The 27,123-nt window shown below is 40.6% G+C and overlaps 1 protein-coding gene across 1 annotated transcript in view; it reads right to left on the bottom strand.

Moving 5' to 3' along the window:
- LOC122809687 (von Willebrand factor A domain-containing protein 5A-like) overlaps nt 1-27,123 on the bottom strand; it is a 1,458,063-nt gene that overhangs the window by 916,371 nt on the left and 514,569 nt on the right. Inside the window, exon 11 of the mRNA XM_044081363.1 lies at nt 19,229-19,308. Coding sequence (XP_043937298.1) covers nt 19,229-19,308 — 80 coding nt within the window. The remainder of the gene's footprint in view (nt 1-19,228; nt 19,309-27,123) is intronic.

Below are 27,123 nucleotides of genomic sequence, written 5' to 3'. Positions count from 1 at the left end.
TTCCTCTCTTTATCAAGGCATAATTATTAATATAAATACATATTTATGTTGAAAATAATTATAATAATCAGATGTCAGATAGATGTATATAGTTTATTGTTTCCTACTTGTTGCCGTTTGTCAGATAGATGTAAACCAGATATAAGACTTTGCAGTGATTTTTAGAATTGTCAGCTCAGCCTGCTGCTATTAGGATAAAGATATCCTGGAAAGGTCACAGCAGCCTGAAACAAGGGTCACACACTGGCACACACTGAGGTATTGTAACAGCAGGGAATAGCTCTTCTATTAAAAGTTGTATAAAACATGTACTAATCAGTAGTTTTCTATTTCTATCAAAATATTCATAAACCATATGTGTAAAGAATAAACAGAATGTAAAATACATGCTCTGTAAAATGTAAATATATACTTCAAACATCAAAGAATAAGAAAATATATATTATTCTATTTCATACGTTGTCTATAGAATGAATGACAGGGGCAGATGTTGTGCCTTGGACATACGTGCTGCAGATTTTTATATGACGTTTTTATTAAGCTTTTGTATTACTTTGTAAGTTGCAAATTTTCATTAATTCTGAATTATTCAACAGTAGTAATAATGTAAACTGCAGCTGTAACAATAGTCTTTCTCATTAGAAATGTTATGATAGACAGTTAAGAAGTTAAGAACATATGATGACAAAGCAAGCTGAAGCAAGAAAAGCTTACATCTGTACTTGTCACCAAAAAGGAAAACCTGTTATAGTAGCAACTTTTAAAATAGTCTGTTGTAATAGCAATTTGAAAGTAGCTGCATCCATGACCAGATTAGGAAACAGTGTATGTCTAAAGAGGCAGGACTGCACCTTTCAAGATTGTATAAAAAGTGCTATACTCACTTGTAAACTTTGTCAGTCAGTCAGTCAGCTACACAATGAAATAAACTGGACTGACACAACTGGAGATGCCTTGCTTGCTGATCACTTATTTTTCTTGTTCTTCTAACTGCCTGTATTTTTCCTCATAGGTGCAATGCTCATAGATACTTTTACATCTGTCACTGTAAATGCTTTTGCAGACTGCCTGGCAATTCACTCCATATGTCTGGTCTGTTCCTCATACATTTGTGGTGTTTCGAGAAACTATTTGTATAATGCAGTCACTGAATTGCACTAAGAGCTGACACATTTAAGTGATGGACTTTAAATCCTGCAGCTATTCTGCTTTGCTGCAACCTGCTGTTATACTAGTCACCTTATAGGTTAATCAGAGCATATGTAATGTCTATCTGCAGTATTGGCCCTTTATCCCCCCATTGTCTCTGACTTTGTCCAGCTTTCTTGCAGTAACAGATTGAAGTGTATGACAGTCTGTATGACAGTCTGTGGGACTACCACCTTACAACTACTCCACATGCATAAAATGTGGATGTTGCCATATTCAGATCATCAACACTATCACCCATGCTACCGTCCCTAGTCCAGGGAGCAACACCAGTGCCAGACACAGAAGTGTCATTCCTCAAACAATCACCATCATACAGACATACATTATCACCCCTGTGTTACGTGAGACATACATGTGGCCAGGTTGTATGTTATAGCCCTGGAATTGGCTGGTCTGCTGATATATCACTGCAGATGTACTGTTACAGGGAACACTGATGTGTTGGGAGATGACCAACCCATACTCTGCTGGCACAGACAGTTGTGTGACTGCCATGTGATCTCACTGTTTGCCATCTCCCTTGCATAATGTAGTGGCCTTTCCAGCCATGTGGCCTAGTGAATATTATGGAGTACATACCAATGGACAGAGTAGCTGTTGTTCCAAGTGGCTGTTAGATCTCTCCTAGTAGCCCAGCAGCCCCTTGCATACATGCGACAGGTCCATACATATGCTACCATATTCTAGTACCCCTTACAATTGGTGAATAAGTGAGTGACTTACCTTGCGAATGTAGCTGTTGACAGACCTGTAGTTCAGGGCTCACTCTGTCAAATGGATGCAGTACACAGCCAATGCATGGTTAGGTACAGGTTGCGTGGGCTGGCTGGCATCCTTTTTACTATATGTGTGAGGGTCAGAGTAAGGTGTCAATCCCTAGGGTCCTAGGTTGTCAGTGCATGTGCTATGCATTGTCTCTTGGCCAGGGCCAGGGCATACTGGGCATGCCTATGTCTGCCTACAGGGACATCTTCAGGGGGTTTCTCCTCCGAGTCCTCTTGTGGGTGTGGCTGTTTGGACCTAGGAACTGGTGGGAGGCTGTGTATCCCTTTCCCTTTGTTGATTCTGCTGCAGCTGTTTCTGCAGGATCATATTGTGTAGCATGGCACATACTGTGAACATCTGTGCACATGTAGCTGGAGAGTACTGCAGGGCTCCACCAGATATATTGAGGCACCAGAACCGTGACTTTAGCAGCCCAAATATATGCTCTATGATGTTCCTAGTTTGTGCATGTGCCTCATTATGGTCTTCTTCAGTGGGTGTGTGCGCATTTCTGATGGGTGTCATCTTGCACAGTTCCAGTGCATAGCCAGCATCCCCCAGTAAATGGCTGTGTGGTATGTCCTCCCTAGCAAACATATGGTACAGCTGTGATGCATGCTAGATATGGGAGTGGTGTTAACTGCCAGGGCTGCTAGCACACACATTCATGAAAATACCCTGGGCATTGCACATGACCTGGCAGTTGATGGAGTGATACCCCTTGTGGTTGACGTAGATTCTACCCTCCTCATCGGGTGGTGCCTTGATGTGTATATGAGTGAAATCTATGGCACCCAGTACCTCAGGGTTGTGTGCTACATGGTAGAAGTGTTGCATATTGCTGGCCCTCACCTCAGGAGTGAGGGGAAAATAAATGTGCTTACTGGCATGTGGTAGCATGGCATTCAAGAACTGGTGGAGTATCCTGGATGCTGATGCCTGTGAGATCCCCATCATGTCCCCAGTTGGTCTTTGGAAAGTACCCATAGCTAGTACCCTAACAGCTACACATATCTTTGTTTGCACTGGAAAGGGTTCCCCTCTGCTGGCTCTGGGTCTGCGTTGAGGGCAGCAGAGCTCGGTGAGTTCTTGTAGTATGTCCCTGTCCACCCTGTAGCAGTCTACAGTTTTTGTTTTTGACAGCCTTCCTCACTCAGCACTGCAGCGCACCATGCAAATGTGCGCTGCAAAGGTAAACAATACTCAGCAGTCACTGTACACACACCCATGAAAGGTCATGCTCAGCATGGTGGTGTGCCATGCAAACACATGCAAACATGATAAAACATGCATCCTGAAGATAAACAAAGCTTAGCAGACACTGTACACACCCCTCTGCTCAGCAGAGTGCCGCACCACGCAAACAGGCGCCGCTGAGCTCCAAAAAGCTTACAAGTTTTTGGACACACCCCCTTTGGTCGGCTACTTCTTCTGTGGATAACAACATGGTTCTGTGCCTACACAGATGGTATCTGTAGACACGGATACCCATTTGTGCTATTCAGTAACCCCAGCTCATTTGCATAGAGAGCCATGCACACAACCTGGAAAATACATGGTTCCAGTCCCTGCCTCATTAGCAACCACATCAGTCTACCATTGTACATACTCCATGAAGGGTCCTATAATGCATTACTGTCACATACTACTAATTTTCATTTTTGCACTTTTTAATTTTTTTTTTTGTAATAACAGCATGTTTGCACACTGTGGCGTGCCACGCAAACATACGTAGATTATTAAAAAAAATATATTTTAAATTATTTTCCATAAGGTTTTGGACACACGGTGGATAGTTTTCCACATATCTGTGGCTACTATGCTATTTCTGCCAATCTAAGTACACTTTTACACCCCCTGTTGTCAGTTTTATATCCTGTACACGGAATTTTTCCATGTTCACTCCAGACACCAACATGGGGTCTGTAGGACTGACTAGCTGCTTCCTGGATCACTCTACTTCCTTCATTTGCATGAAATTCACCTGCTTATGAGATGATTTGCATGCCACAGATATTTCCGTGTTAGCAAGCTAGTGCACACCCCTTAACTCTGTTTACGGGATTGCACATCTGCTTAATTTTGTGTAAGAATTGTGCCACCATGCCTAGATGGAGAAAAGATCTGTATAGGCTTATTAAATTCCCCCCAAGCTTTTTATGTACTTCTTTGACATCAGGGAGGTGCATAATAAGTTTTGTTATCCACTACTTTCAGTGCTATTATTGTCTGTTCATTTGGTAAAGTATACACATGGCTGCAACAAAGCAACAACAATCTAAAACAGCTTGATAGCTGAAAACAGTTCTCCCTGCTACACAAAAATGTCAGACTGACTGTATGAAGCTGTTAGTCCATCAGAAGTGTGCTTGACTTCTCACTGTCTATGTGGCAGCACTAAACATTTCACGGCTTTCTAAGAGAAAACTCTTGGTGCTCCAACACCATTTTTCTGAAACTAGTTGTATATCAGATTAATTAAAACAAGATGTACAATATAGAATTATAATCATGATTCTCAGCTCATAACCAGTTAGTTATGTACTCACAAGGCAGATGTCAAGATCTGCCTCTTGAGTTTCACATTATTCCACTTTTTAGGTGTTTTTCTTGACATTCATATTTCAATCACATAACAAGTTTATCTTTTTGCAATTTTTGAAACATACTCAGCATGTCCAGTATACAACAATGATGCTGCTAGTGGAGTCAAAAGTGAAAGATACAAACAAAACAACAAATTCCACTTGGAGAATTATTTCCATTTTAAGATGGTATTATTGCACGCTGGTGCAAATAATCTGACAGGCAATGTACTAAGAAGATTTGTGAAAGATTCAAAATAAGTGGTATAAAGAGTTACAGGAAGGGATGCAGACATTTCCAGAATACTAACAGTGGAAAGATAACAAGGAGAATGTCTAAATAATGATACCACTGACAGACTGAACACCATGAAGAAGGAAAGAAAAAAATAGCATATCACTTTCCCTAGGATGTCCCTGCCAAATAGACTGATAGCAACTAGGAGATTTAAGTAAGCACATTCTTTAGCTTTTCAGTTTGCATTTTTCATACAAGTGACAGTGTAGAGGAACAAGTCAAACATCACACACACACACACACACACACACACACACACACACACACACACACACACACACATACACACACACAAAAACACACATACCTGAACTTTCTACCTGATACTCTCCTGCAGAGATACTAGGGACCACCACTGTGAGGATGAGTTCTGCAGTGTTACTGGGGTCCCCCACTATGAGGAGAAGTTCTTGCAGTGATACTGGGGACCCCCCAATGTGAGAATGAGCTATGCGTTGATACTGAGGCCACCACTTTGAGGAGGACCACTATGAGGATGAGTTCTGCAGTTATACTGAAGACCACCACCGTGTGGATGAGTTCAGCAGTGATACTGAGTGTGGAGGTGAGTGCCCATCCGATGGAGCTATGTTTGTTGGCATTATTCCCATTTTGTCCTTACACTAAAATAACAAGAACAGACTGCATGTGTGATGAACCTTAGAGATTCATTTTTGGTTAATCCATCTGAGCACATTTCTTAAGTCACAAGGTTTTCCTCCATGCCAACAACTTTGGGCTTTTCTGTACAGGCCGTGAAGTACAGCACCATTCTATAAGGAATAAGTTTCAAGCCACTGTACTGATATCATGTACCAGAAAGGACTGTTTCCTGACATAAGTATTTAATGCACTAATTTGCAGACTACAACTAGAGCCAGACCACTCAATTTCCCCATCAGCTTTTGGCTAGACTTCTCTAGCAGTTCAAAATAAATCAAATTGTCCTTTCAACTGTGCCATTTCTGGTCTGAATTAAGGACAAGCTGTGAGTCTAAAAATGAAAGGAAGAAAACAAAAGTGCTAAGCTTATCAGCTAAATAGTCATTTCACAGTTAGATAATTCAATTTTGGGTTGTTCTTCATACTTCTTTTATTTTGCTTGATTTTCTGTGTTTTTTTTTCTAGCACATCTAACAGAACTAGTATGAAGTTCCTGCTCCTGCTTTAAAATTAAAAGTTTTGGATGAGTGTAAAATGGTTATATTTAAATTATTGGCCCTAAGACCACATTTTGATGACATATCCTACAATGTTAGTTGTCCCAGAACACTGGAATCAACTTCAGAAGCCACAGTATTTAATTTACAAAATTCTAGCTGTAATTTTGCAAAGTGACTGACTACACATCCTGCAAAAGTTTAAAATTAACATAACTCACCATTCAGGTGTTTCTAACGAAGGAACTGACTGGCACATCCTAGTTCATAGTTTCACTGGTTCATAGGTAGGTGCTAGGCCATCTGCCTGAAGGCATTTATAAGCCTAGCCGGAATGTGTTGGATTTCACCAAGCCCTTAGATTAGTTCCCTGTGCCTCTGTCCAGCAGAGCCATTGAAGTTATCCCTAGGGTAAACTTTCTGTTTCCCATCCACTCGTCAAGGTTTCTCTTGAAGAGGGTTAGTGAGGAGCTCTGCCTAATGTAGATTGGAATCTTGTTCCAGAGCATGGGTTTAGATCCCTGGAGGGTGTGGCTCGAGGGGATATGGTTTTCTTTAGGTTGAGCATGTTCATCAATTCTGGGTTGGACATGGCCTTGTATATCAGACAGAGATCACCTCTGAGTAGGCAATATGCAACCGAGTACAGCTGGAGTTTCTTCAGTTGAGCTGCATAGGGCATTTGCTTGAGGCTAATGATCCTCTTGGTGAGGTACTTCTGTGGTCTTTCCAGGTGTTGCAGGTGTCTTGTAAGGTACATCCCAAATGGGGCATTGTACTCTATGATGGGTCTGATGAGTGATGCATAGAGGGGCCCAATAAACTCTTTTGATCTGGATAAAAACCCTTTTGTAATTAGGTGGGCCACATAGAAGGATTTTCTAACCACTTTGGCAATGTGATTATCAAAGGAGAGGTTGCTATCTACTTGGGTCCCCAGATCCCTTATTACGTCTTCCGTATTTAGGGGGCTACCACCTATGTGGTAGTTTGTGGGTACTTTTGTTTTTTCCAAAGGGGATGACTATGCACTTCTTGGCATTTAGCTTGAGGCCATAGTTTTGACACCAGGTATCTGTCTCAACGAGACCCTTTTGGAGGATGTCTGTGTCAGCCGGAGTCAATTATAGTCCCTAGTTTGCAGTCATCTGTGAACTTGGTCAGCCATAGTCCTCCTGTGCTTGCCTGTACCTCTGAGAAGTATATGCCGAACAGGGGGGGTCCTAGGACTGAGCCCTGGGGAATGCCACTTGTAACCGGTTTAGAGTCAGACCTAGCTCCCGCAACTCTTACCATGTGGGTTCTGTCCATGAGCCAGTTGGCAATCCATTTCGTGACGTAGGGGTTTATGTTCAGGCTGGTGAGCTTGTCTATAATACCTGAGTGGGGAATGGTGTTGAAGGCCTTTGCGAGGACTAGGCAGGCTGTGTGGACCACCTTTCCCTCATCTATAGCCTTGGTAACTATCTCAAAGAAGTCCACCAGATTTAGGAGGCATGATCTGCCCTTAACAAAGCCAAACTGGGTAGGGTCCAGTGTTTGGATGTTCCCAATGTCTCTGTTAATGTGATCCATGATGATGCGCTCCATAGCTTTGCAGACCAAGCTAGTCAGGCTTATAGGGCAATAGTTCCTGGGGTCCATTGTGGCTCCACTTTTGTGGAGCAGAATAACCGTTGCTGTGTGCCACTCTGCGGGCATGTAGCCCGTGGAGAGGCTGAGTTTAAACCGTGTGTTTAAGTGAGGGGTTAGTTCTTCTTTGGGCTTGTGTAGGATGCAGCCTGGGACACCATCCAGTCCCATTGGTGCTGTGTTTTTGGCTTTGGAGAGGGCTGTTTTAACCTGAGTGTCTGTGATTTCAGAGGCACTACATTTTTCTGTTATAGTTATGGGCCCGTTTGGGGGTGAGATGGGGGTGAAGTTTGCACTGAACCTGTCTGCCAGGATGTTGGCTATATCGGTCGGTTCAGTGTATTTTGTGCCATTCTGCGCTAACTCCGAGCTGATCTGAGAATTGCCACTTAGATTCTTGACATAGCTAAAGAATGCCTTGTGTTTACCTTTGGAGTCCATGGCAAGTTTTCTTTCAAAGCTAGCCTTGGATGATTTTATGAGGGAATGTAGTTTCTTGCTGATACTGATCAGGGATGTCTTCCCTTCTTGGGATTTTACTCTTTTCTGTACTAGTTTCCTCCTTCTATTGTATAGCTTGTTTATGGCAGAAGTCCACCAGACTGGTTTCCTTTTCTTGGAGGAGTGAGTCTTGGTTTTGTTTGGGATAGCATGATCCATGCATTCTTGTAGGTGCCCGTAAAGTGCATTAGTAAAGGATTTTGCAGCTTGGACAGCATTATCCTTTAGCAAGGGGGCTTTGAAACTTTCCACCTCGGTCTTAAGTAATGTGAAGTTTGCTTTTGAAAAGTTTTTCACGGTGGTTTCTTTGACTGGGGGTGGTGGCAGAATGTGGATATCCAAAGTTATTAGTTTATAGTCAGATCTAACCAGTGAGGGTTTGACCTCTGGTGTGGAACACCAGTCGCCCATGTTGGTGATGACCAGGTCCAATATGTTGTCACCTCTGGTGGGGGTGTTGACCAGTTGATCCAGGGCGTTTGAGTTTATAAATTTTTTATTTTTATTTTTACATTTGTTGACCGGGCTAGTCTAGCTGGATATATGACCATTTTCAGTAGAGGCCCAAGGAGAAAAGCTCCAAGCATGAACAGTGACAAAATAAAATTATACAAGGACATAATAAAAGCACAATACAGAAACAGCATTGTTCAACAGAACACTAAAAATTATAGATTATAAAAATTTTAGTAAAAGTTATACTAAACAATATATCAAACACACTAGAATCTATGAGCACAACTCAGTTAAGAAAGAAAGAAGTTATATTTGATCATCATGTGAAGAAAAGAGTAATAATTAGTTTTGGAGGCATAGGTTAGAGGAATAGAGCAGGAAGGGGAAAAGGATATCAGTCTGGGTTAGTACATGGACAAAGCCAATGAGTTTTCAGATGCTCTTTAAGATGTTTTTTAAAGAGGGAAGTTGAAGCAAGGGTTGATAATTCAGAGGGAAGCTGATTCCAGTTTTTACCTGCAGTGTTTGAGAAAAGTGAATCACCAGCTTTGTTGTTAGATTTAAAAGAGGAAACTAGAAGTTTATTAGCTGAGCGAAGTGCAGCTAGATTTTTATATGGTGTAATTAGATTGGTGAGGATAGGGGTGTTATTGGGGTGGTATAGGATGTTTTGAGTGATGAGTAGTTGTTGACAGAGAATGTGGTTTTGCAATTCTAGCCATTCGAGTTGTTTGAGGTTTCTGCAGTGGTGAGTTTTAAAGGGGGAGCATGTGACAAATCTAACTATGCTATTATAACAGGTAGAGAGTTTAGAGAGGTTATTTTTGGATAGGGTGGTATATATAACAGAGGCACAGAAAAGGGTGGAAATGAGGTGGGTCTGGGCAATAGTTTTCCTTGCAGAAGGGGTAAGGAAGGGTTTAATTCTATAGAGGGTACCAAGTTTTTTGTTAACAGACTTTATGGTGCAGTTGATGTGGTCATCATAACTAAGTCGATTATCAATTGTTACACCTAGTAGGTGGGTTGTAGTATCTGGGGTTATGTTGGTGCCATTGTTAGAGGTTATAGAGAAGAATGGACTAGGTAATTTATGAGTTGGAGTAAAAATGAGTAGTTTCGCTTTTTTGGGATTGAGGAGGAGGCAGTGTTGCATAAACCAGTTTTCAACATTATGAAAAACGGTTTGGGTGAGGGAGTGGAGAGAGGCTATATTCTTGGCTGTACAGATTAAGGTGGAGTCATCTGCATATTGAATGCAGGTGGCTTGAGGTATATTCATGTGCAGATCGTTGATAAATAAGGAAAATAGTAGGGGACCTAAGATGGAGCCTTGGGGTACTCCAATATTTACTGGGAGTAGTGAAGACAGATTGTTATGCCAAAGCACTGCTTGCTGTCTATTTTCCAGATAAGACCTGAACCATTGTATAGCATGAGGATCAAGAGAATGGGCTTTTAGTTTCTCTAGAAGTAAGTTATGGTTGACCATATCAAAGGCTTTTGACAGGTCAATAAATAGTGCAGAGGGAAAAGAGTTGTTGTTCCGGTTTTTGTTTATAGAGTCAGTAAAGGATAAGAGTGCAGTCGATGTGCTATGGAATGGTCTAAAGCCATGTTGGCAGTTTGCTAGTAGATTATTTTGTAGTAAGTGGTTAAATAGTTGTTTGTGAATACATTTTCCATTATCTTAGCTAATGGGGAGAGTAAAGCAATAGGGCGAAAGTTAGAAAGCTCTTTAGAAGGTCCACCTTTATGTAGAGGGATGATGTGGGATACTTTCCATAAAGTAGGGATTTTGCCTTCTGAGATAGTTCTGTTAATAAGGATAGCGAGGGGGAAGTCTATGGCTTTTGCAGAAATTTGGAGGTATTCAGATGGGAGATGGTCAGCAGAAGGTGTGCAAGGTTTCAATTTCTGAAGTAGCTTACAGATGAGAGATGTAGGTACAGGTTGGATTTGAAAGGTAGGAGATGAGGTTATGGAGTTCTTTAGTGGGGAAGCAATGAAGGGTGGTAAGGAATTAGCTAGGGTTTGAATGGCTTCTGTAAAGTAGCAATTAAAGGCATCAGGGATTAGGTTGGAGTTTTTATCATTGAAACCGGCTGGGTCTGGAGTAGTAGGGTGACCTGGCTGAAGAAGTTTGTTTATTCCTGACCAAAATATTTGAAGTGTTGATGACTGGTTTGTTGTAGGTGAAGGTAGTAGTATTTTGTGTCTCTAAGAATATCCTTTTTGGTGGCATTTCTTAGCTGTTTAAAGAGGAAGTGATCTGTTGGACATTTGGTAGCTCTCCATTTAGCCCAGATTTTATTTTTGAGGAGTATCTTTTGCCTGGTTTGTTTTGTGAACCATGGTGCAGATTTGGTTCTTATTCTAGTGGAGCGATATGGTGCATGGTAGTCAAGGATTTTAAGAAAGTTAGTATTAAAGTAGGTGACAGCCTCATCAAGTTCAAGATGGGTTAGTGGTGACCAGTCACATGCTTGTAATTCATTTAGGAAGTTGTCTAGATTGAAGAATTTTTTTAAGCGGGAGGTGTTGATATTGCAAGCATTTGGAATGTGGATTTTTTGTCTAATGATATAGGTAAGCATATGGTCACTGATATCATCAGGAAGGATTCCTGGAGTGTAAGTTTCATGGTGGCTATTAATAAGGATCCAGTCTAGAGTAGTTTCTTTACTGCTATGTTTATGGATTCTAGTAGGAGTTGTTATTAACTGTGAGAATCCGAAGAGGTTTATGTGGTTGGTAGGGTTGGAAGAACTGCAAGTGGACCAGTTGATGTTAAAGTCACCTAGTACAATTGTCTCTTGGGGTAGTTGGGTGGAGAGGTTCCTAAGCAGGTTTTCTAGAGTATTGGTATTATTACCTGGGGGGAGATACATGCAAATTAGATAGATAGATTTGGAGTTATTAATTAGGAGTTTGATAGAAATGATGATAGAGATCTAGGAAATGTTGGGAAAGGGAGTTTGTACTTGAGCAGTTCTCCCAGTTAATGTTCGGGTAACTGAAATCACCCAATATCAGGGTGTTTGGTAGGACCTTTATGTTTCCCAGTGTTTCCAGGAATGCAGAGTGGGGGTCCTGGGACATGGTGGATGATCTGTAGCAAGCTAAAATTTGAATAGCAGTTTTGCCCGTTGTTAGTTGCACGTGGATGATCTCTGAAGCATCGTGCTGTGCCACTAACCTGGAGGTGTGGGTATCCTTGATGAACATGGATACTTCCCCGCCTTTTGTATTTTGGTCCGGGTTTTGTGGCTGAAATGTATGGTATGAGTTGTAGCTTGGTAGTGCTGGGGTACTCTCTGGAGCGGTAAACCAGGTTTTTGTTACTGCACATATATCGATTTTCGCCATACTGAGGAGTGCCTTGAGTGCATGCATTTTGAGGTTTAGACTTTTGGCACTGAGTATCATTACCCTCAGTTTTTTGTTACTTGTGCTATTTACGGTGGTGGGTTTGTCTTTTGAGCCTTGCCTAAAAAAGGCACTATGGGGGTGGCAAGAGCCTTGGCCAGTATTCGAAAGCCTAAGGGTGACAGGTGCAAGCCGTCTCTAGAGAAGCAACGTGGCTTGTCAAGCATGTCATCTCAGGCTGACAGATACTGGATCCCCTTTGAATGACACCAGAAGCTTAGCCAATTGTTGAAATTGATATTTTTTTCTCTATATTAAACTAAACTAATTTTCTTGTCCGGGAAAAATAAAATAAATTAACAATGAATGCCAAAATAATCATTTAACATGAAATCCCCATTGTTAGTTATCTAGATTTATCTTCTGGAAGTGGTATTATATCTAGCTTTAAAGGAAAACTCCACCTCACAATTAAAATAAAAAATTGATTTTGCCACTCTCTGAGTTTATTTCCAGAGCTATTTTAACACCTCAAAATCACTCTGACTACTTCTTACAGAATTGTAATATGCTTTCTGCAAAATAGCTACCAACTGGGGCTTAACATAGCAACATGAACTTGTTTTTCTTTAAACGCTCCTCTTTCCCATAATCCATTTCAAGTCTGCTTAATATGAGTCATGCTAAATATATGGAAGTACTCGTGTAGTGCTATCCCATTGACCTACAATGGGATTAGTGTCAGTCACTGTCGTCTTTTATACCTTCTGTAATAGGACTGTTTCTTTTATTTCTTGAATGGCCCTCATTTGCATGTGTCTCAGAGCTTGTTTTATACTATATTAAGACGTTATACAGCTTTTTGTAGTCCAAGATGAAAAGACAGTCCCCTCCTCCCACACTTTGGTAAATGTGTTGCTACTTTACAAGAATTGCAAGAAAATATTTTCTTACTTTTCTCTAAGTGTCACAGACATCTTGCATACTACATTTAAGTCATCTTAAAATGTAAAGTAGTATAAACAACAAACATTTAAAGTTTAAAACTTAGCATTTCAATACTGTGATGCTGCTGATGTAAAATTGGCAAAAGAAGTGACAACTGTCTTTGAACCATTGACTGATCTAATTGCTCTGTTTTACTTGGAAGCAGCTGTGAATTAGTGCAAGTTCTCTTTCACTCTGTAATGAAAACAATGGAAAACAGTTCCACATCCTTCTGTCTTTTTTACAGCAGCTTCTGACATCAGCAAGCTTAATTACCTGTATAAGATTGTCAGTAGTACCTGACTATAAATTTCTCTGCTTCTGTGGTATGTCATGCAGGCATAGAAAAATTCCCCTGCAAATTATGTGAGACGTCAAGCTTAAAAAAAGAGAGTGGTCTTTCCCTTCCTCTGATTCCAAGGCAAGGAAATGAACATTTTATTCTAGTACCTACAGAATACTGGAACCATACGGTAAGGAGAAAAGCAACCTAAGAGTTGAGTTAAACTGCAGGAGATGGTGGAGTTTTCCTGTAATTTGCATACTAACATTTATGTACACATAAAATACTTATATATCATTTCTTGCTCAGTTTTAGGTATCAAATTACTTCAAACTAGAATTACTGTTGGTTATTGTAGTGTTGCTAGGTCACCAGTATTTCTAATAAAGCAACATCGGGCATACTATCTGCTGATTATACAGTTAAATCAAAACAACTGAACTAGACATTACCTCAAAAAGATTACTTGCAAACCATTGTCCATGTTGGAGTGAATGACTTGAGATGTACCTCCCTGGACTACATGAAAAGAGACATGGAAGAGCTCTCAGATCATGTGACCCAGGCAGGTATGACTCTAGCCCTGAGTAGCATCCTGCCTTCGCCCAGAATGATACCACAATATAAGGACAAAATGATTGACTTTAACAATTGACTAAGTTTCTGGTGTCATTCAAAGGGGATCCAGTATCTGTTTGCCTGGGACGACATAATCGATAGACCATGATGCTTTGCCAGAGATGATCTGCACCTGTCGCCCCTGGGATTCAGGTTACTGGCAAAGGCTCTTGCAACCCATATAGTGCCTTTTTTAGGCAAAGTTCAAAGGACAAAATCACCACCATAACAGATACAAGCATGCAAAATCTGAAGGTAATGCTACTCAATGCTAGAAGTCTAAACCTCAAAATGCACTCTCTCGAGGCACTCCTAAAAATGGAGAACATCAATATCTGTGCAGTAACTGAGACCTGGTTCAAGGCTCCAGAGAGCACCCCTGCAATACCAGGCTACAACTCTTACCACACTTTTCGGCCACCAAACCAGGGTCGAAACACTAAAGTTGGAGGAGTGTCCATATTCACCAAGGATATTCACACCACCAGGTTAGTTGCCCAACACAATGCATCTGAAATTCTCCAGGTGCAACTAACACTAGGTAAGACTGCAATCTAAACTGTAGCTTGCTACAGATCCCCCACCATGCACCAAAATTCTCATTACACATTTTTAAACATACTGGAAAATATTAATATACAACCAAACACCCTAATATTGGGTGATTTCAACTACCCTGCCATTAACTGGGAAAACTACTCGTGTACCAACACCTTTGCCCAACGGTTCTTGGAATTCATAAATTCCAATGCCCTGGATCAACTAATCCATAGTCCCACCAGGGGATCCAATATCCTAGACCTGGTCATTACCAACATGGGAAATCGATGCTCCACACCTATGGTCACCCCCTCATTGGTCATGTCAGACCATAAGCTAATCACCCTTAACATCCACCCCCCCACCCCCCGTTAAGGAAACCTCCATAAAAAAAGTCTCCAAAGCCAACTTCATGCTACTCAAGTCAGAAGTTACAAACTTCATGACACCCATGCAGACGGGAACTGAAAGTTTGACTGCTGAGTCCTACACTAAAGCACTGTGCAAGCACATCCACTCATGCATGAATTGTGCCATCCCAAATAGAACCAATATGCTCTCCTCCAAAAAAAGGAAGCCAATCTGGTGGTCCCCTGCCATAAGCAAAGTTTACAACAAAAGGAATAAACTGTTGCAGAAAAGAGGAAAATCCCAGGATGCAAAAAACTCCCTTACCAGCTTCAGTAAGAAGCTGAGATCTCTCATAAAATCCTTCAAAGCTAGTTACGACAATAAAATTGCCAAAGATTCCAAAGACAACCGCAAGGCATTCTATAACTATGTCAAGAATCTAAATGGCAATGCTCAGATCTGCTCTGAGCTACAACAGAATGGCATTAAATATACTGATCCCAAGTATATTTCCAATATCCTGGCAGATCAATTCAGTGCCAAATTCACCCTCCTCTCACCCCCTAAATGGCCCATCTCAATACCAGAAGATTGCCAAATTCCCGTAATAACGGCCACACAGGTACAAAATGCACTCTCCAAAGCTAAGAATACAGCACCCATGGGACCAGATGACATCCCGGGCTGTGTACTACATAAACTACAAAATGAACTGGCACCTCACCTAAGTGTCATGTTTAATCACACGCTCACCTCAGGCTTCATGCCCACTGAGTGGCGCACAGCTATAGTTATCCCACTCCACAAGGGGGGATCCATCTTAGATCCCCGGAACTACCACCCCATCAGTCTGACGAGCCTGATCTGCAAGGCCATGGAACATATTACCACGGAACATATAAACAAAGACATTGGAAACCTTAAAACACTGGACCCCACCCAGTTTGAATTCATGAAGGGCTGATCACATCTCCTGAACCTGATTGACTTCTTTGAATCAGTCTCCAGAGCTGTAGATGAGGGTAAGGCAGTCCACACAACCTATCTGGACCTCACCAAGGCCTTTGACACCATCCTCCACTCTGGAATCATAGATAAACTTACTAAGCTGGGCATTAATCCCTATGTCACTCGATGGGTTGCCAACTGGCTTACTGACAGAGCCCACACTGTAAAAGTAGCTGACTCCAAATCCATCTTTAGACAAGTGACAAGTGGAGTACCTCAGGGTTCAGTCCTGGGACCTCTCTTATTTGGCATCTACTTCTCTGAAGTACAGGCCAACACTAAGGGACTCTGGCTAACAAAGTTCACAGATGACTGCAAACTGGGAGCCATTATTGAATCTCCAAATGATGTTGATACTCTACATAAGGGCCTTGCAGAAACAGATGCTTGGTGCCAGAGACATGGGCTCAAGCTCAATGCCAAGAAATGTATAGTTATCCCCTTTGGGAAAAAACATGTACCCGTGAATTACCACATAGGTGGCAGTACACTAAAACACTGAAAGTGTGATAAGAGACTTAGGGACACAGGTGGACAGTGGTCTCACCTTCAATAACCACATCACCACAATAGTCAGGAAATCCTTCTATGTGGGACACCTCATCACTAAGGGCTTTTCATCCAGAAAAAAAGAGGTCATTGTCCCACTGTACTCATCCCTCATTAGACCCATTATAGAATACAATGCCCCATTTGGTATGTACCTCTCAAGACATCTGCAACAACTGGAAAGGCCACATAAATACCTCACTAAAAGAATCACAGGCCTAAAGCAGATGCCCTATACTGACCGCCTTAAAAAGCTCCAGCTATACTCTGTCGCATATCGTCTACTCCTAGGCGATCTCTGCTTAACATACAGGGCCATGTCAAACCCAGAGCTGTTGGACATGCTACACTTAAAGAAATCCCAATCCCTCAGAGCCACATGCTCCAGGGATCTAAACCTTGTCATCACAATAAACAAAACATGCTGGAGGGATAGGTTCCTGACCCAGAGATTCCCCAGACTCTGGAATAGACTGCCCATACATGTCAAGCAGAGCATCTCTTTTGCCCTCTTCAAAAGGAACCTTGATGACTGGATGGGAGAAAGGAAATTCACCCAAGGGATCACGTCAGTCGCCCTGCTGGACAGGGGTTCAGGGAAGTAAATAGTGTGGGAAGAAATAGCCAGGGAATTGTTATGGCTAGGCTTGTATAAGCCCTAGGGCAGATAGCCTAGTACCAACCTATGAACCTATGAACCTAAGTAAGTCAACTCAATGTTTTTGAAAGTTAAAACTCTGCAACTGATGGGAAAGTATTAAAAATGTACTATTAATAATATCAAATTAACACTAGCATGTACTAAACTTGAAGAACACTATCAGATCTTATTTACAGTGGGCCCATTTCTGGAAGCTGGTTCTAAATGCAACAACAGTGCCAGACTGTGTACCAGGCCAGTTATGGGCCATGTGGGCGAATGAGAATGGTGACTAATAAGTAATTCCCTCAGTGAAAGAACAAGTGTAATGTATAACAAGGTATATAGTATTTCAAAGATAGTATAATTTGTGGGTGGGAAATTTCATGGCTCATTTCCTCTCAACCAGATTACAGTTTGCATGACTGTAATAAATGACTCTGTCTAGAGTCCTAGTAGGGCAAGCAATTTCTGATCCATAATTCTTGTTCGCCAGGTCTGGATGAAAGAGGTGAGCATCGTGGGTTCTTGTTCAAATAGCTTTACTGTATGCAAACACATCTTAAATGAAGTTAAGTAGCTTTAACTTATAAACAGATTAGCTTTCATGCACATAGATGTTAACATGCTGGCTGTACTTTCAAAATGGCACTGAAGTTAACACATGCTTGGTATTTATATGCACACAGATCTTGGAAATGCTTCTTAAAGGTACAACACACCTGTTTTTTCTACAATAATGAACTGGTCTGCATGTCCAGTAAATTTACATCACCCTCCACACCAAGGGTATGAATCGATGCATGGCTCCTGCCACACAAAAGGATACATTGCACATATACAAAACTATAACTTCTGGACCCCATGATTTTTGAAACTTATTTAATATGACTTTGAGGGCTGACAGGCTGAGTGATATGCAATAAACTATGTGATAATCAACACCTTCTGTGTTTACAAGATTACTGAACACCCAAAGAGTATATAGACCTTTGCATTATAGGCACTGAACACACATTATTTCATACAGTTTTGATATAATGCATTCAAAAAATAGAATATCTGTCAGAAAACCTTAGTAACAAAGCTTACTTCAGTACAGGAAATGACTGTCATTCTTGGACAGAATGACAATTTACATCAGTCAGAAACCAGTAATAGCCCACTGTGATTTCATAATGGGTTTATAAACATTGCATAATTGTAGAACCATAGGCATGAAGACTTGGTGTTATGCTAAAGTAAACATAATATTTTTCATTATAAACTGCACTTGTAGCAAGTCTTGCAGCATGTCATTCTACATGAAAATGTATATAGTGGAAAAACTTCACTAAATGTAAACTTGTTTTCAGTGGAAAGGCACTAAAAGAATTGTGTATGGAAATTGTATGTGTTCATCAAATATACAAACATTTGCAATGCCTAAATGCATTACCTTATTTGGGGAAGAGCTTGCTCAACTCACCCTTCTCCACACAGATGTAAAAATGTTGAAAACAAGAAAAGCATCACCCACTTGTAATTAAACAGGATGGACTGGCTTAGATTGTTTTACATAGAAACTAAATGCCAAGAGACATACTGCCTTATTTCTTGATCATGCAGGTGGTGCACATTTCTGGACAAGGCTCAAAATGGATTCTGTTCAGCTGTTAAATTAGATTACTTTTTTATTTTTAAGTCACAGTAGATAGAAATTTAGTATATCTGTTTGATACTGACAGAGACAGGTCTAGATAAACTGTTAGAATATTTTCCTTTATGTTATCTGTCTGTTTAAACATATTTATTTTGAAATGTCTGCAAATAAGTTTAAAGTTGCTTACATGCTTGAGTTTGCAAGTACATTTTTCCACAATCTTTGCCCCCACTGCTTGATGACCATCAACACTGTCCCAGTCAACTGACACATTAAGTTAAGAATTTCATTATCTAATTTTAAATGCTTGTGGATGGCAACTTATGTATTATTAACTTAAGTGTACATGCAGTGGAATAATACAATGAAAACTGCTGGCTTCATCCTTCCTTTCTGCTCAAGCTATTGATACCATATATAAAGTATTTGGTGACAACAGTATGGATACAAAGGCTGTATCATCCCAAATAAATTAGTAGCAGTGGTGCACATTGTGGGGCCATAACCCTTGCCCATCATAATGAGGAATTTTAGAGAGTATAAAACTAGACGGTATTAAAAAAAATAGTCAGATACTTGTAGTGGTATGCAATGTCAGTGTTCAATTTATGAGTGTTTGCTTCAGCCCTTACCGATGTGTGCTGGCATGCTTCTTTACTTCTTCAATAATCTCTGCAGGGCAGAAGACCTCTCCATCTGTTAAAAGAAAGACCTATAAACCAAAGATATGAGTATGTGAAATTTTGGAATAAAATAAATGATTTTATGATTTTAAATGTTAGGATACAATAAATAAGTAAAAATAAAGTGTTGGGATGGGAGATTGTTATTGCTAGCAGTTTTTTTTTTTACTTGTCAGACTGACTGCTGGAAACAGCCATCACTAGCATCAATCATTTTTTCAAATATCGAGTAGTATAATTTTTATTTGACTTTGTTTTCAGTATGTTTTGCAATAAAATTATGAAGAAATAATATATTTTGAGTAAATATGTACCAAAGTTTGGCGTTCATAGACTAGTACATGAAAATTTGACTACTCTCAATCAGGTGACCCTTTGGTCACCTGTTTTCTAAAGACATGTTTAACTCATAGAGTGAAGCCAAAAAAATCAAGTACTAAGAAAATATATCTGGCTAAGTGTAACCTACTCACTCTCTGGTTTAAGAGAAGAGACCCTCAGCTCACTCAAGGGAATGTACCTATGGCCCATTAATATATGTCAGAATTATTCTCATCAAGCTTAGCCTACTGTGTCTATCCAAGTCACCAGAGTGAGGGTGAACAGCTTTAGATGTACTAGTGTCTCTACCTTTGGTGTTAAGTTCTGGGGCAGAAAGATGGATTTCTCTCTGGTAAGTTGCATTAAGTGAAAGAGGCAATGCTGCCTGAGCCAATAGTATGGAATGAAGATAATTTTTGTTTCTAGTTGATAATTTTCTGAATCACTGTTGGTATTGGGGTAGAGGTAGGAAGCACAGAAGAACTTGCCTTTCCCATTCAAAGAAAAGGCATGTACTGCCTAAACCTTCTTGTCAGGGTTTCTTTTACAGAACTGATAAACTGTTTACTCAGAGGGGATGTAAACAGGCCTATTACTGGGACAATCCATTCCCTGCTCAAAGAAAGAAATATCTGGTACCCTGTCCCAACCTTCCTTAATAACAACGCATTTTTCCAGAGTTGGAAAACTTTGAGTTGGTAGGACATTTGGGCTGATGAGATATGTTGTAATAAACTGGCATGATGCCCTACCCAGGGGCATCATCAGAGGTTGGCACCCTGGGTAAACATCAGGCCTGAGAGCTACTGAAGTGCCCAAGAATCCACTAATACCATAAGCATCTTGTAGAGTTTACAGGAGGATACATCCAAGTGACAACTGTCAGATGACACAGATAACCTTTTATTGAGAACCGCAGGCATCTTTTTATTCAAAATTAATAGAACTGACTATTGTCCAACTGTAATCATCGTAGGCCTAAAACCTTTTCAGATGTCACAAGCAGTAGTGTCATGATCAAGGCCCAAGAAGTCAATGCACTTATCACATCTATCTTTAAAATGTGTTCCTAACAAGTGCATTGTTTGGGTGGCATTTCCAAACACCCACTTGGAAACTCCAGCACCCAAAAGTCAGACATAAGGTAAAAAGTTTTAAATCTGTAAATGAAAGACAGCAGCAAGTCATGGCTAAGAAACATTACAACTAAATTCATCTAGTGAGCATTTATCTGGCTCCTGTTTTTGCTTGTGGTCTGCACCAATGACCTGAATGAACATCTGTTGTGACTCATGCAGCTAGAAAGAAGTGAAGATGGCCAGCTGTACATCCACCTTCATAACAAGGCATGGAAATATTCAAAGCGAAGGTTGTGTAAGGTCAACTTAAGGGGAAGTGGATTGGGCTCCAAAACTCTGGATAGATATTGGATTCAGCAAGTTATAGAGATTTTTAAAGTCATAACAACAGCAATGTCTTACACAAAGAATACCAGGATTCCTATTACATTGTCAAACTTTTAAAAGTTCAAACTCCATATGGTCGAACCTATATGTTCGAACTTTTAAATGTTTGAACGTGTTAATGGAGATTTCCGTTCAGTGCGGAAAGAGAAGGTTTCCATTTACTGCACTGTAGTGCGGTGTTGGAGTTGGTATATTTAAAAACCAGGGGGTGTGGGGGCACAGCCCCCCCCATGTGGAGGGTGCAGGGGGGGCATGCCCCCCTGCTTACAACCATTAGGTAGGTTTTTTGTGGGGTTTTTTTTTGTCGTTTTCAAAATTTTAAAAGTTTGAACATATGGGTTTGACCATATACCATTCGAACTTTTAAAGTTTCGATAATGATGTAATATGAACCCAGAATATCAGTATGTACTAAATTTTGTTTTATGTACATACTTTACTATTGGTCAATAAGGATTTTGGTCAGAAAAAGAGGTCAGATTCAGGAAGTTTTAAAAATGCAAATGCTACAGTATACTTAGAACAAATCCCAGAAGCTATGACATTATTTTTTTTAGGTATTTGCTTCGCTAATAACAATAATGGTCGAATGATTCCTATTGTGCTTAATCTCATGGTTCCAGTTCCCTTTCTTCAATGTCAATGATCCCATTATGTTTTTTTACTTGTACATTAGAATTGCTTGTATTATATTCTGCAACTTAATGTCCTGAAATATCCTCTTTGTATTTAATAAAACAAAAGTACTGAATGTCTTTTTTTCAAACAGCAAACTTTCTGAAACAGCATTCATTAAAAAAGGAACACTACTATCAACATGGATATGAGTGGGAAAGGGCAGTCCCCCTAACCAGAGGGAAACGTTGTGCTCCTTCTGTTATGGGTAACTCCAATCTCTTGAAATACAGTGACTGTGCCAAATCCCATTTCAGACAGTCTGCTGTTAGTTAATAGCCTTCAGTGAAACCATCTATTACATGACATTCAGCTACTCAACATTTGCACTTCATTAAAATGTACGCATCTGTTGTCTCATTTTTGTCATTGTTTCTTTCTTTTAAAAACTTGATAGCTACTTCCTCTCAGTGTATCTACATGTTTCTTAACTGGCTCTGGAAAGTTACTCTTTTCAGAATTAAGCAAGGGTTTTTACTTTTGTCATATAAACTACAAATTACATCAGTTCAGGAACTGTTCTTAAAAATGTAGGGAAATAGTCATGGAGATAAAGCTGCATAACAGTGTTAACTCTGTATACCTAAAATGTACAAATGGAAGCAATACACAGTGCAATGACATTTAGGCACCAAACACTAATCCAAAGAAGGCTGCATTCTGCTGTGCAGAAACAGTGTAGACAGTACAGCACAAGAAAACATCTAAAGGGCAGCACTAAATAACAACATGGAGGACTATAGAAAATTGTGGAGAAATGAATTTATAAAGTGCATGATAATATGCTGAGCTAGGCTTGCACATCTGAAGAACAAGGAATATAAGATACAGTTTGCCCCATAGCACAAAAGGATAAAGTCTTTACCTCAGCTCAGATGACCCATGTTCAAGTAGCAAAATGGCTGCTGAAGGGATCAGCTGGGAAGGGAGTGTGGAAGTGAGTGGTCCACATCATCTCACTCTTGCTGGGGGATGGGAGGCAGCACAGGCTCGAGAACCTGGTAGGCTGATCCTGTAAATGGTAAGCTGCTTGGGTGGGAGTTTGCACATTCACAGAAGTGTGCATGCACCTCTCAATGGCAGCAGTTATAAAACTCGCAAGGCTGCTGCAGAGTGGGAAGATGAGAGGGTACAGTCCCTGGCTGTAGTATGATGCTGTATCAGTGTCCTCAATCTCCTCACTTACCTCATAATGGGTCAGATTGTGCCTGGGAGAGGATAAGGTGGGTCCAATAGACCTGGTGAGGAGAGAAGCTGGTGGTAGCTGATGATAAGCTGATGACATGAAATTGAAAGTAACAAGGTACCAACAAGCATGATATAATCATCACATATGTAGCATAACACAGAGGAAACTGCACCAGGGCAATACAGAAACATAGACAAGGGGAAATCTACAGAGAAACCACTGAACTAGTGCACGTGATGAACTGACTGTTTATGACTGTTGGACAGTGCAGTCCCATTTCATATTTTCACAGGTAGCAACAGAGTTATGAAGAGCATCAGTGTGAGAAATGTGTCAAAATAGCCATGCCATGAGCAGAACACATTGCACATACATGCTCTAATGCAGGGGCTGTCACAGTAGCTATGCAATGAACAGAACACGCTGTACATACATGCTCTAATGCAGGGGATACAAGCAGTAGCTATGCAACAAACAGAACACATTGCAGAAATGTGCTGTAATGTAGGGGGTGTCACAGTAGCTATTCAATTAACAGAACACATTGCAGATATGTGCTCAAATGCAGAGGGTGTCACAGTAGCAGTGCAACAAACAGAACATATTGCACATACAGGATCTAACAGAACACATTGCACAAACATGATCTAATGCAGGAGGTGTTGCAGTAGCTATGCAATGAAAAGAACACATTGCACAAACATGATGTAATGCAGAGGGCGTTGCAGTAGCTATGCAATGAAAAGAACGCATTACACATACATGATCTAATGCAGGGGGTGTCACAGTAGCAATTCAATAAACAGAGAACATTGTATATACTTGACCTAATGCAGGAGGTGGCAATGTTACACACACAAAAGCAAAACAAGTAGACTGTACATTGTTCCCCTAGAAAGCAAAATGCTGAGGTGCCTGGTGTGTGAAGTAATCAAATGAATCATGAGAAGCTGATACCAGTTCTGAATATAAATTGCTTTAATGTGAATAACCTAAGCAACTACTGTTTTCTGTGATTGCTCTTTGCCCTTTCAGCTTGGTTTCAGATGTAGTGCTGTAAAAGCTACAAGGAAATATGAAATAATCTTCTTGAAAGAATCAAGTGCCTATGCAAAAACAGTTTAGTATTGGGAAGCAGGGGTTAAATATAAACTACTGTCATAAACAGTCTAACCCACTCTGGTAAAACCCTACAGAAGTTGAGATGAAGATTGCTTCCCACATAGACATGGATGCTTGGTGAGACTTAAGACACCTGAGTTCAGTTTTCCTGTTATATACATAAATCTCGTCTCCTGAACAGATCGCAGCACTTGCCCTCCATGCTCACAACTGTGGTTCAAGAAAAGAGGATTTAGTACATCTTTCAGTTGTTGTCGGCATGGTTCATATATAAAATACTCAAATATGCAATGTAGAACTACTAACATCCTCACCAAGTACCAGAAAATATTCAGCAAAATAAACCAAAGTATTCTAAAATCCTGTGCTGCTTGACTAAAATACTTTCTGTTAGAGTATAATGTGCATGAACAGGTAAACACTGACACTACAAACCAATGTAAGGATGTAGCTACATATGTGCTGTGTACATAGATACACAAACATTGCTCACATCACAAGCCAAGCATCATTAATAAATGCATATGACCATTTAATTGAAACACATTAATTAAAGACTAGCCAACTCTGCCAGAACACTTTTCTGCAAAAGTCCTTGGTTTACATCCCCTGATTCATATCCCCTGTATAATTAACTCCAAGATGAGCAAATCTTGTGGTAAGATATATATTTTGTATTGACAAAGCTTCATTCAGATGGTCAGTCACAGCTGTGTGGAAACATATTAAATGATTATTAATCAAGTCCAACAAAAACAACTTGCTACTAAGTTGACAATTCTCTCACTCCCACCACATCATGGCAGTCATACTTAGACTTTTAAATTCACACAAGATACATTCAGAATGTGAATGATATCTTTCTGTTCGGTATCATTAACCTTGAGCTCCCCATCCTGAAAATCCAGTTCATGTAGCTGCTGCAGGCTTCCACCCTGTGCCAAAGACTTTTTTCCATTTATCTAAGAATACAAAAAGGAAAAAAACGCCTCACAAAAGTGATGCCTAACCTCAAAGGCAAAATGAAACTGGCATACCTCTGCTCAGTCTCATGGACTGCCTTCAAAACGTTTATTAAGGTCCTGGCATTAAAATGCACTTTCCCAAAGGTCACTCAAATTCCTAGAGGCTTCAACTAGCTCTGATGTAAAGGGAGATGAAACTATGAATGTGACCCAGATAAACTGCATTTAACTATTGGTACAGGCACTGGAAGAACAATGAGGAGGGGGATGAAACCATGAATGTGACCCAGATAACCTGAGTTTAACTATTGGTACAGGCACTGGAAGAACAATGAGGAGGGGGATGAAACCATGAATGTGACCCAGATAACCTGAGTTTAACTATTGGTACGGGCACTGGAAGAACAATGAGGAGGGGGATGAAACCATGAATGTGACCCAGATAACCTGAGTTTAACTATTGGTACAGGCACTGGAAGAACAATGAGGAGGGGGATGAAACCATGAATGTGACCCAGATAACCTGTGTTTAACTATTGGTACAGGCAGTGAAAGAACAATGATGAGGGGGATGAAACCATGAATGTGACCCAGATAACCTGCGTTTAACTATTGGTACAGGCAGTGGAAGAATAATGAGGAGGGGGGTGAAACCATGAATGTGACCCTGATAACCTGAGTTTAACTATTGGTACAGGCACTGGAAGAACAATGAGGAGGGGGGGATGAAACCATGAATGTGACCCAGATAACCTGTGTTTAACTACTGGTACAGGAACTGGAAGAACAATGAGAAGGGGGTTGAAACCATGAATGTGACCCTGATAACCTGTGTTTAACTATTGGTACAGGCAGTGGAAAAACAGTGAGGAGGGGGATGAAACCATGAATGTGACCCAGATAACCTGTGTTTAACTATTGGTACAGGTACTGGAAGATCAATGAGGAGGGGGATGAAACCATGAATGTGACCCAGATAACCTGTGTTTAACTACTGGTACAGGAACTGGAAGAACAATGAGGAGGGGGTTGAAACCATGAATGTGACCCTGATAACCTGTGTTTAACTATTGGCACAGGCAGTGGAAAAACAGTGAGGAGGGGGATGAAACCATAAATGTGACCCAGATAACCTGTGTTTAACTATTGGTACAGGTACTGGAAGAACAATGAGGAGGGGGATGAAACCATGAATGTGACCCAGATAACCTTTGTTTAACTATTGGTACAGGAACTGGAAGAACAATGGGGGGGGGGGTGAAACCATGAATGTGACCCAGATAACCTGTGTTTAACTATTGGTACAGGTACTGGAAGAACAATGATGAGGGGGATGAAACCATGAATGTGACCCTGATAATCTGTGTTTAACTATTGGTACAGGTACTGGAAGAACAATGATGAGGGGGATGAAACCATGAATGTGACCCAGATAACCTGTGTTTAACTATTGGTACAGGCACTGGAAGAACAATGAGGAGGGGGAGGATGAAACATGAATGTGACCCAGATAACCTGTGTTTAACTACTGGTACAGGAACTGGAAGAACAATGAGGAGGGAGTTGAAACCATGAATGTGACCCAGATAACCTGTGTTTAACTATTGGTACAGGCACTGGAAGAACAATGAGGAGGGGGGGGATGAAACATGAATGTGACCAGGATAACCTGCGTTTAACTATTGGTACAGGCACTGGAAGAACAATGAGGAGGGGGATGAAACCATGAATGTGACCCTAATAACCTGAATTTAACTACTGGTACAGGCGCTGGAAGAACAATGATGAGGGGGATGAAACCATGAATGTGACCCAGATAACCTGCATTTAACTATTGGTACAGGCAGTGGAAGAACAATGATGAGGGGGATGAAACCATGAATGTGACCCTGATAACCTGTGTTTAACTATTGGTACAGGCAGTGGAAAAACAGTGAGGAGGGGGATGAAACCATGAATGTGACCCAGATAACCTGTGTTTAACTATTGGTACAGGCAGTGGAAGAACAATGAGGAGGGGGATAAAACTATGAATGCGACCCAGATAACCTGCGTTTAACTACTGGTACAGGCAGTGGAAGAACAATGAGGAGGGGGATGAAACAT

This window comes from Protopterus annectens, chromosome 8.part0 (assembly GCF_019279795.1).
Source record: "Protopterus annectens isolate FY-2018-M chromosome 8.part0, PAN1.0, whole genome shotgun sequence".
Taxonomy (NCBI): domain Eukaryota; kingdom Metazoa; phylum Chordata; order Ceratodontiformes; family Protopteridae; genus Protopterus; species Protopterus annectens.
This window is presented reverse-complemented; position numbering and strand designations above follow the sequence as displayed.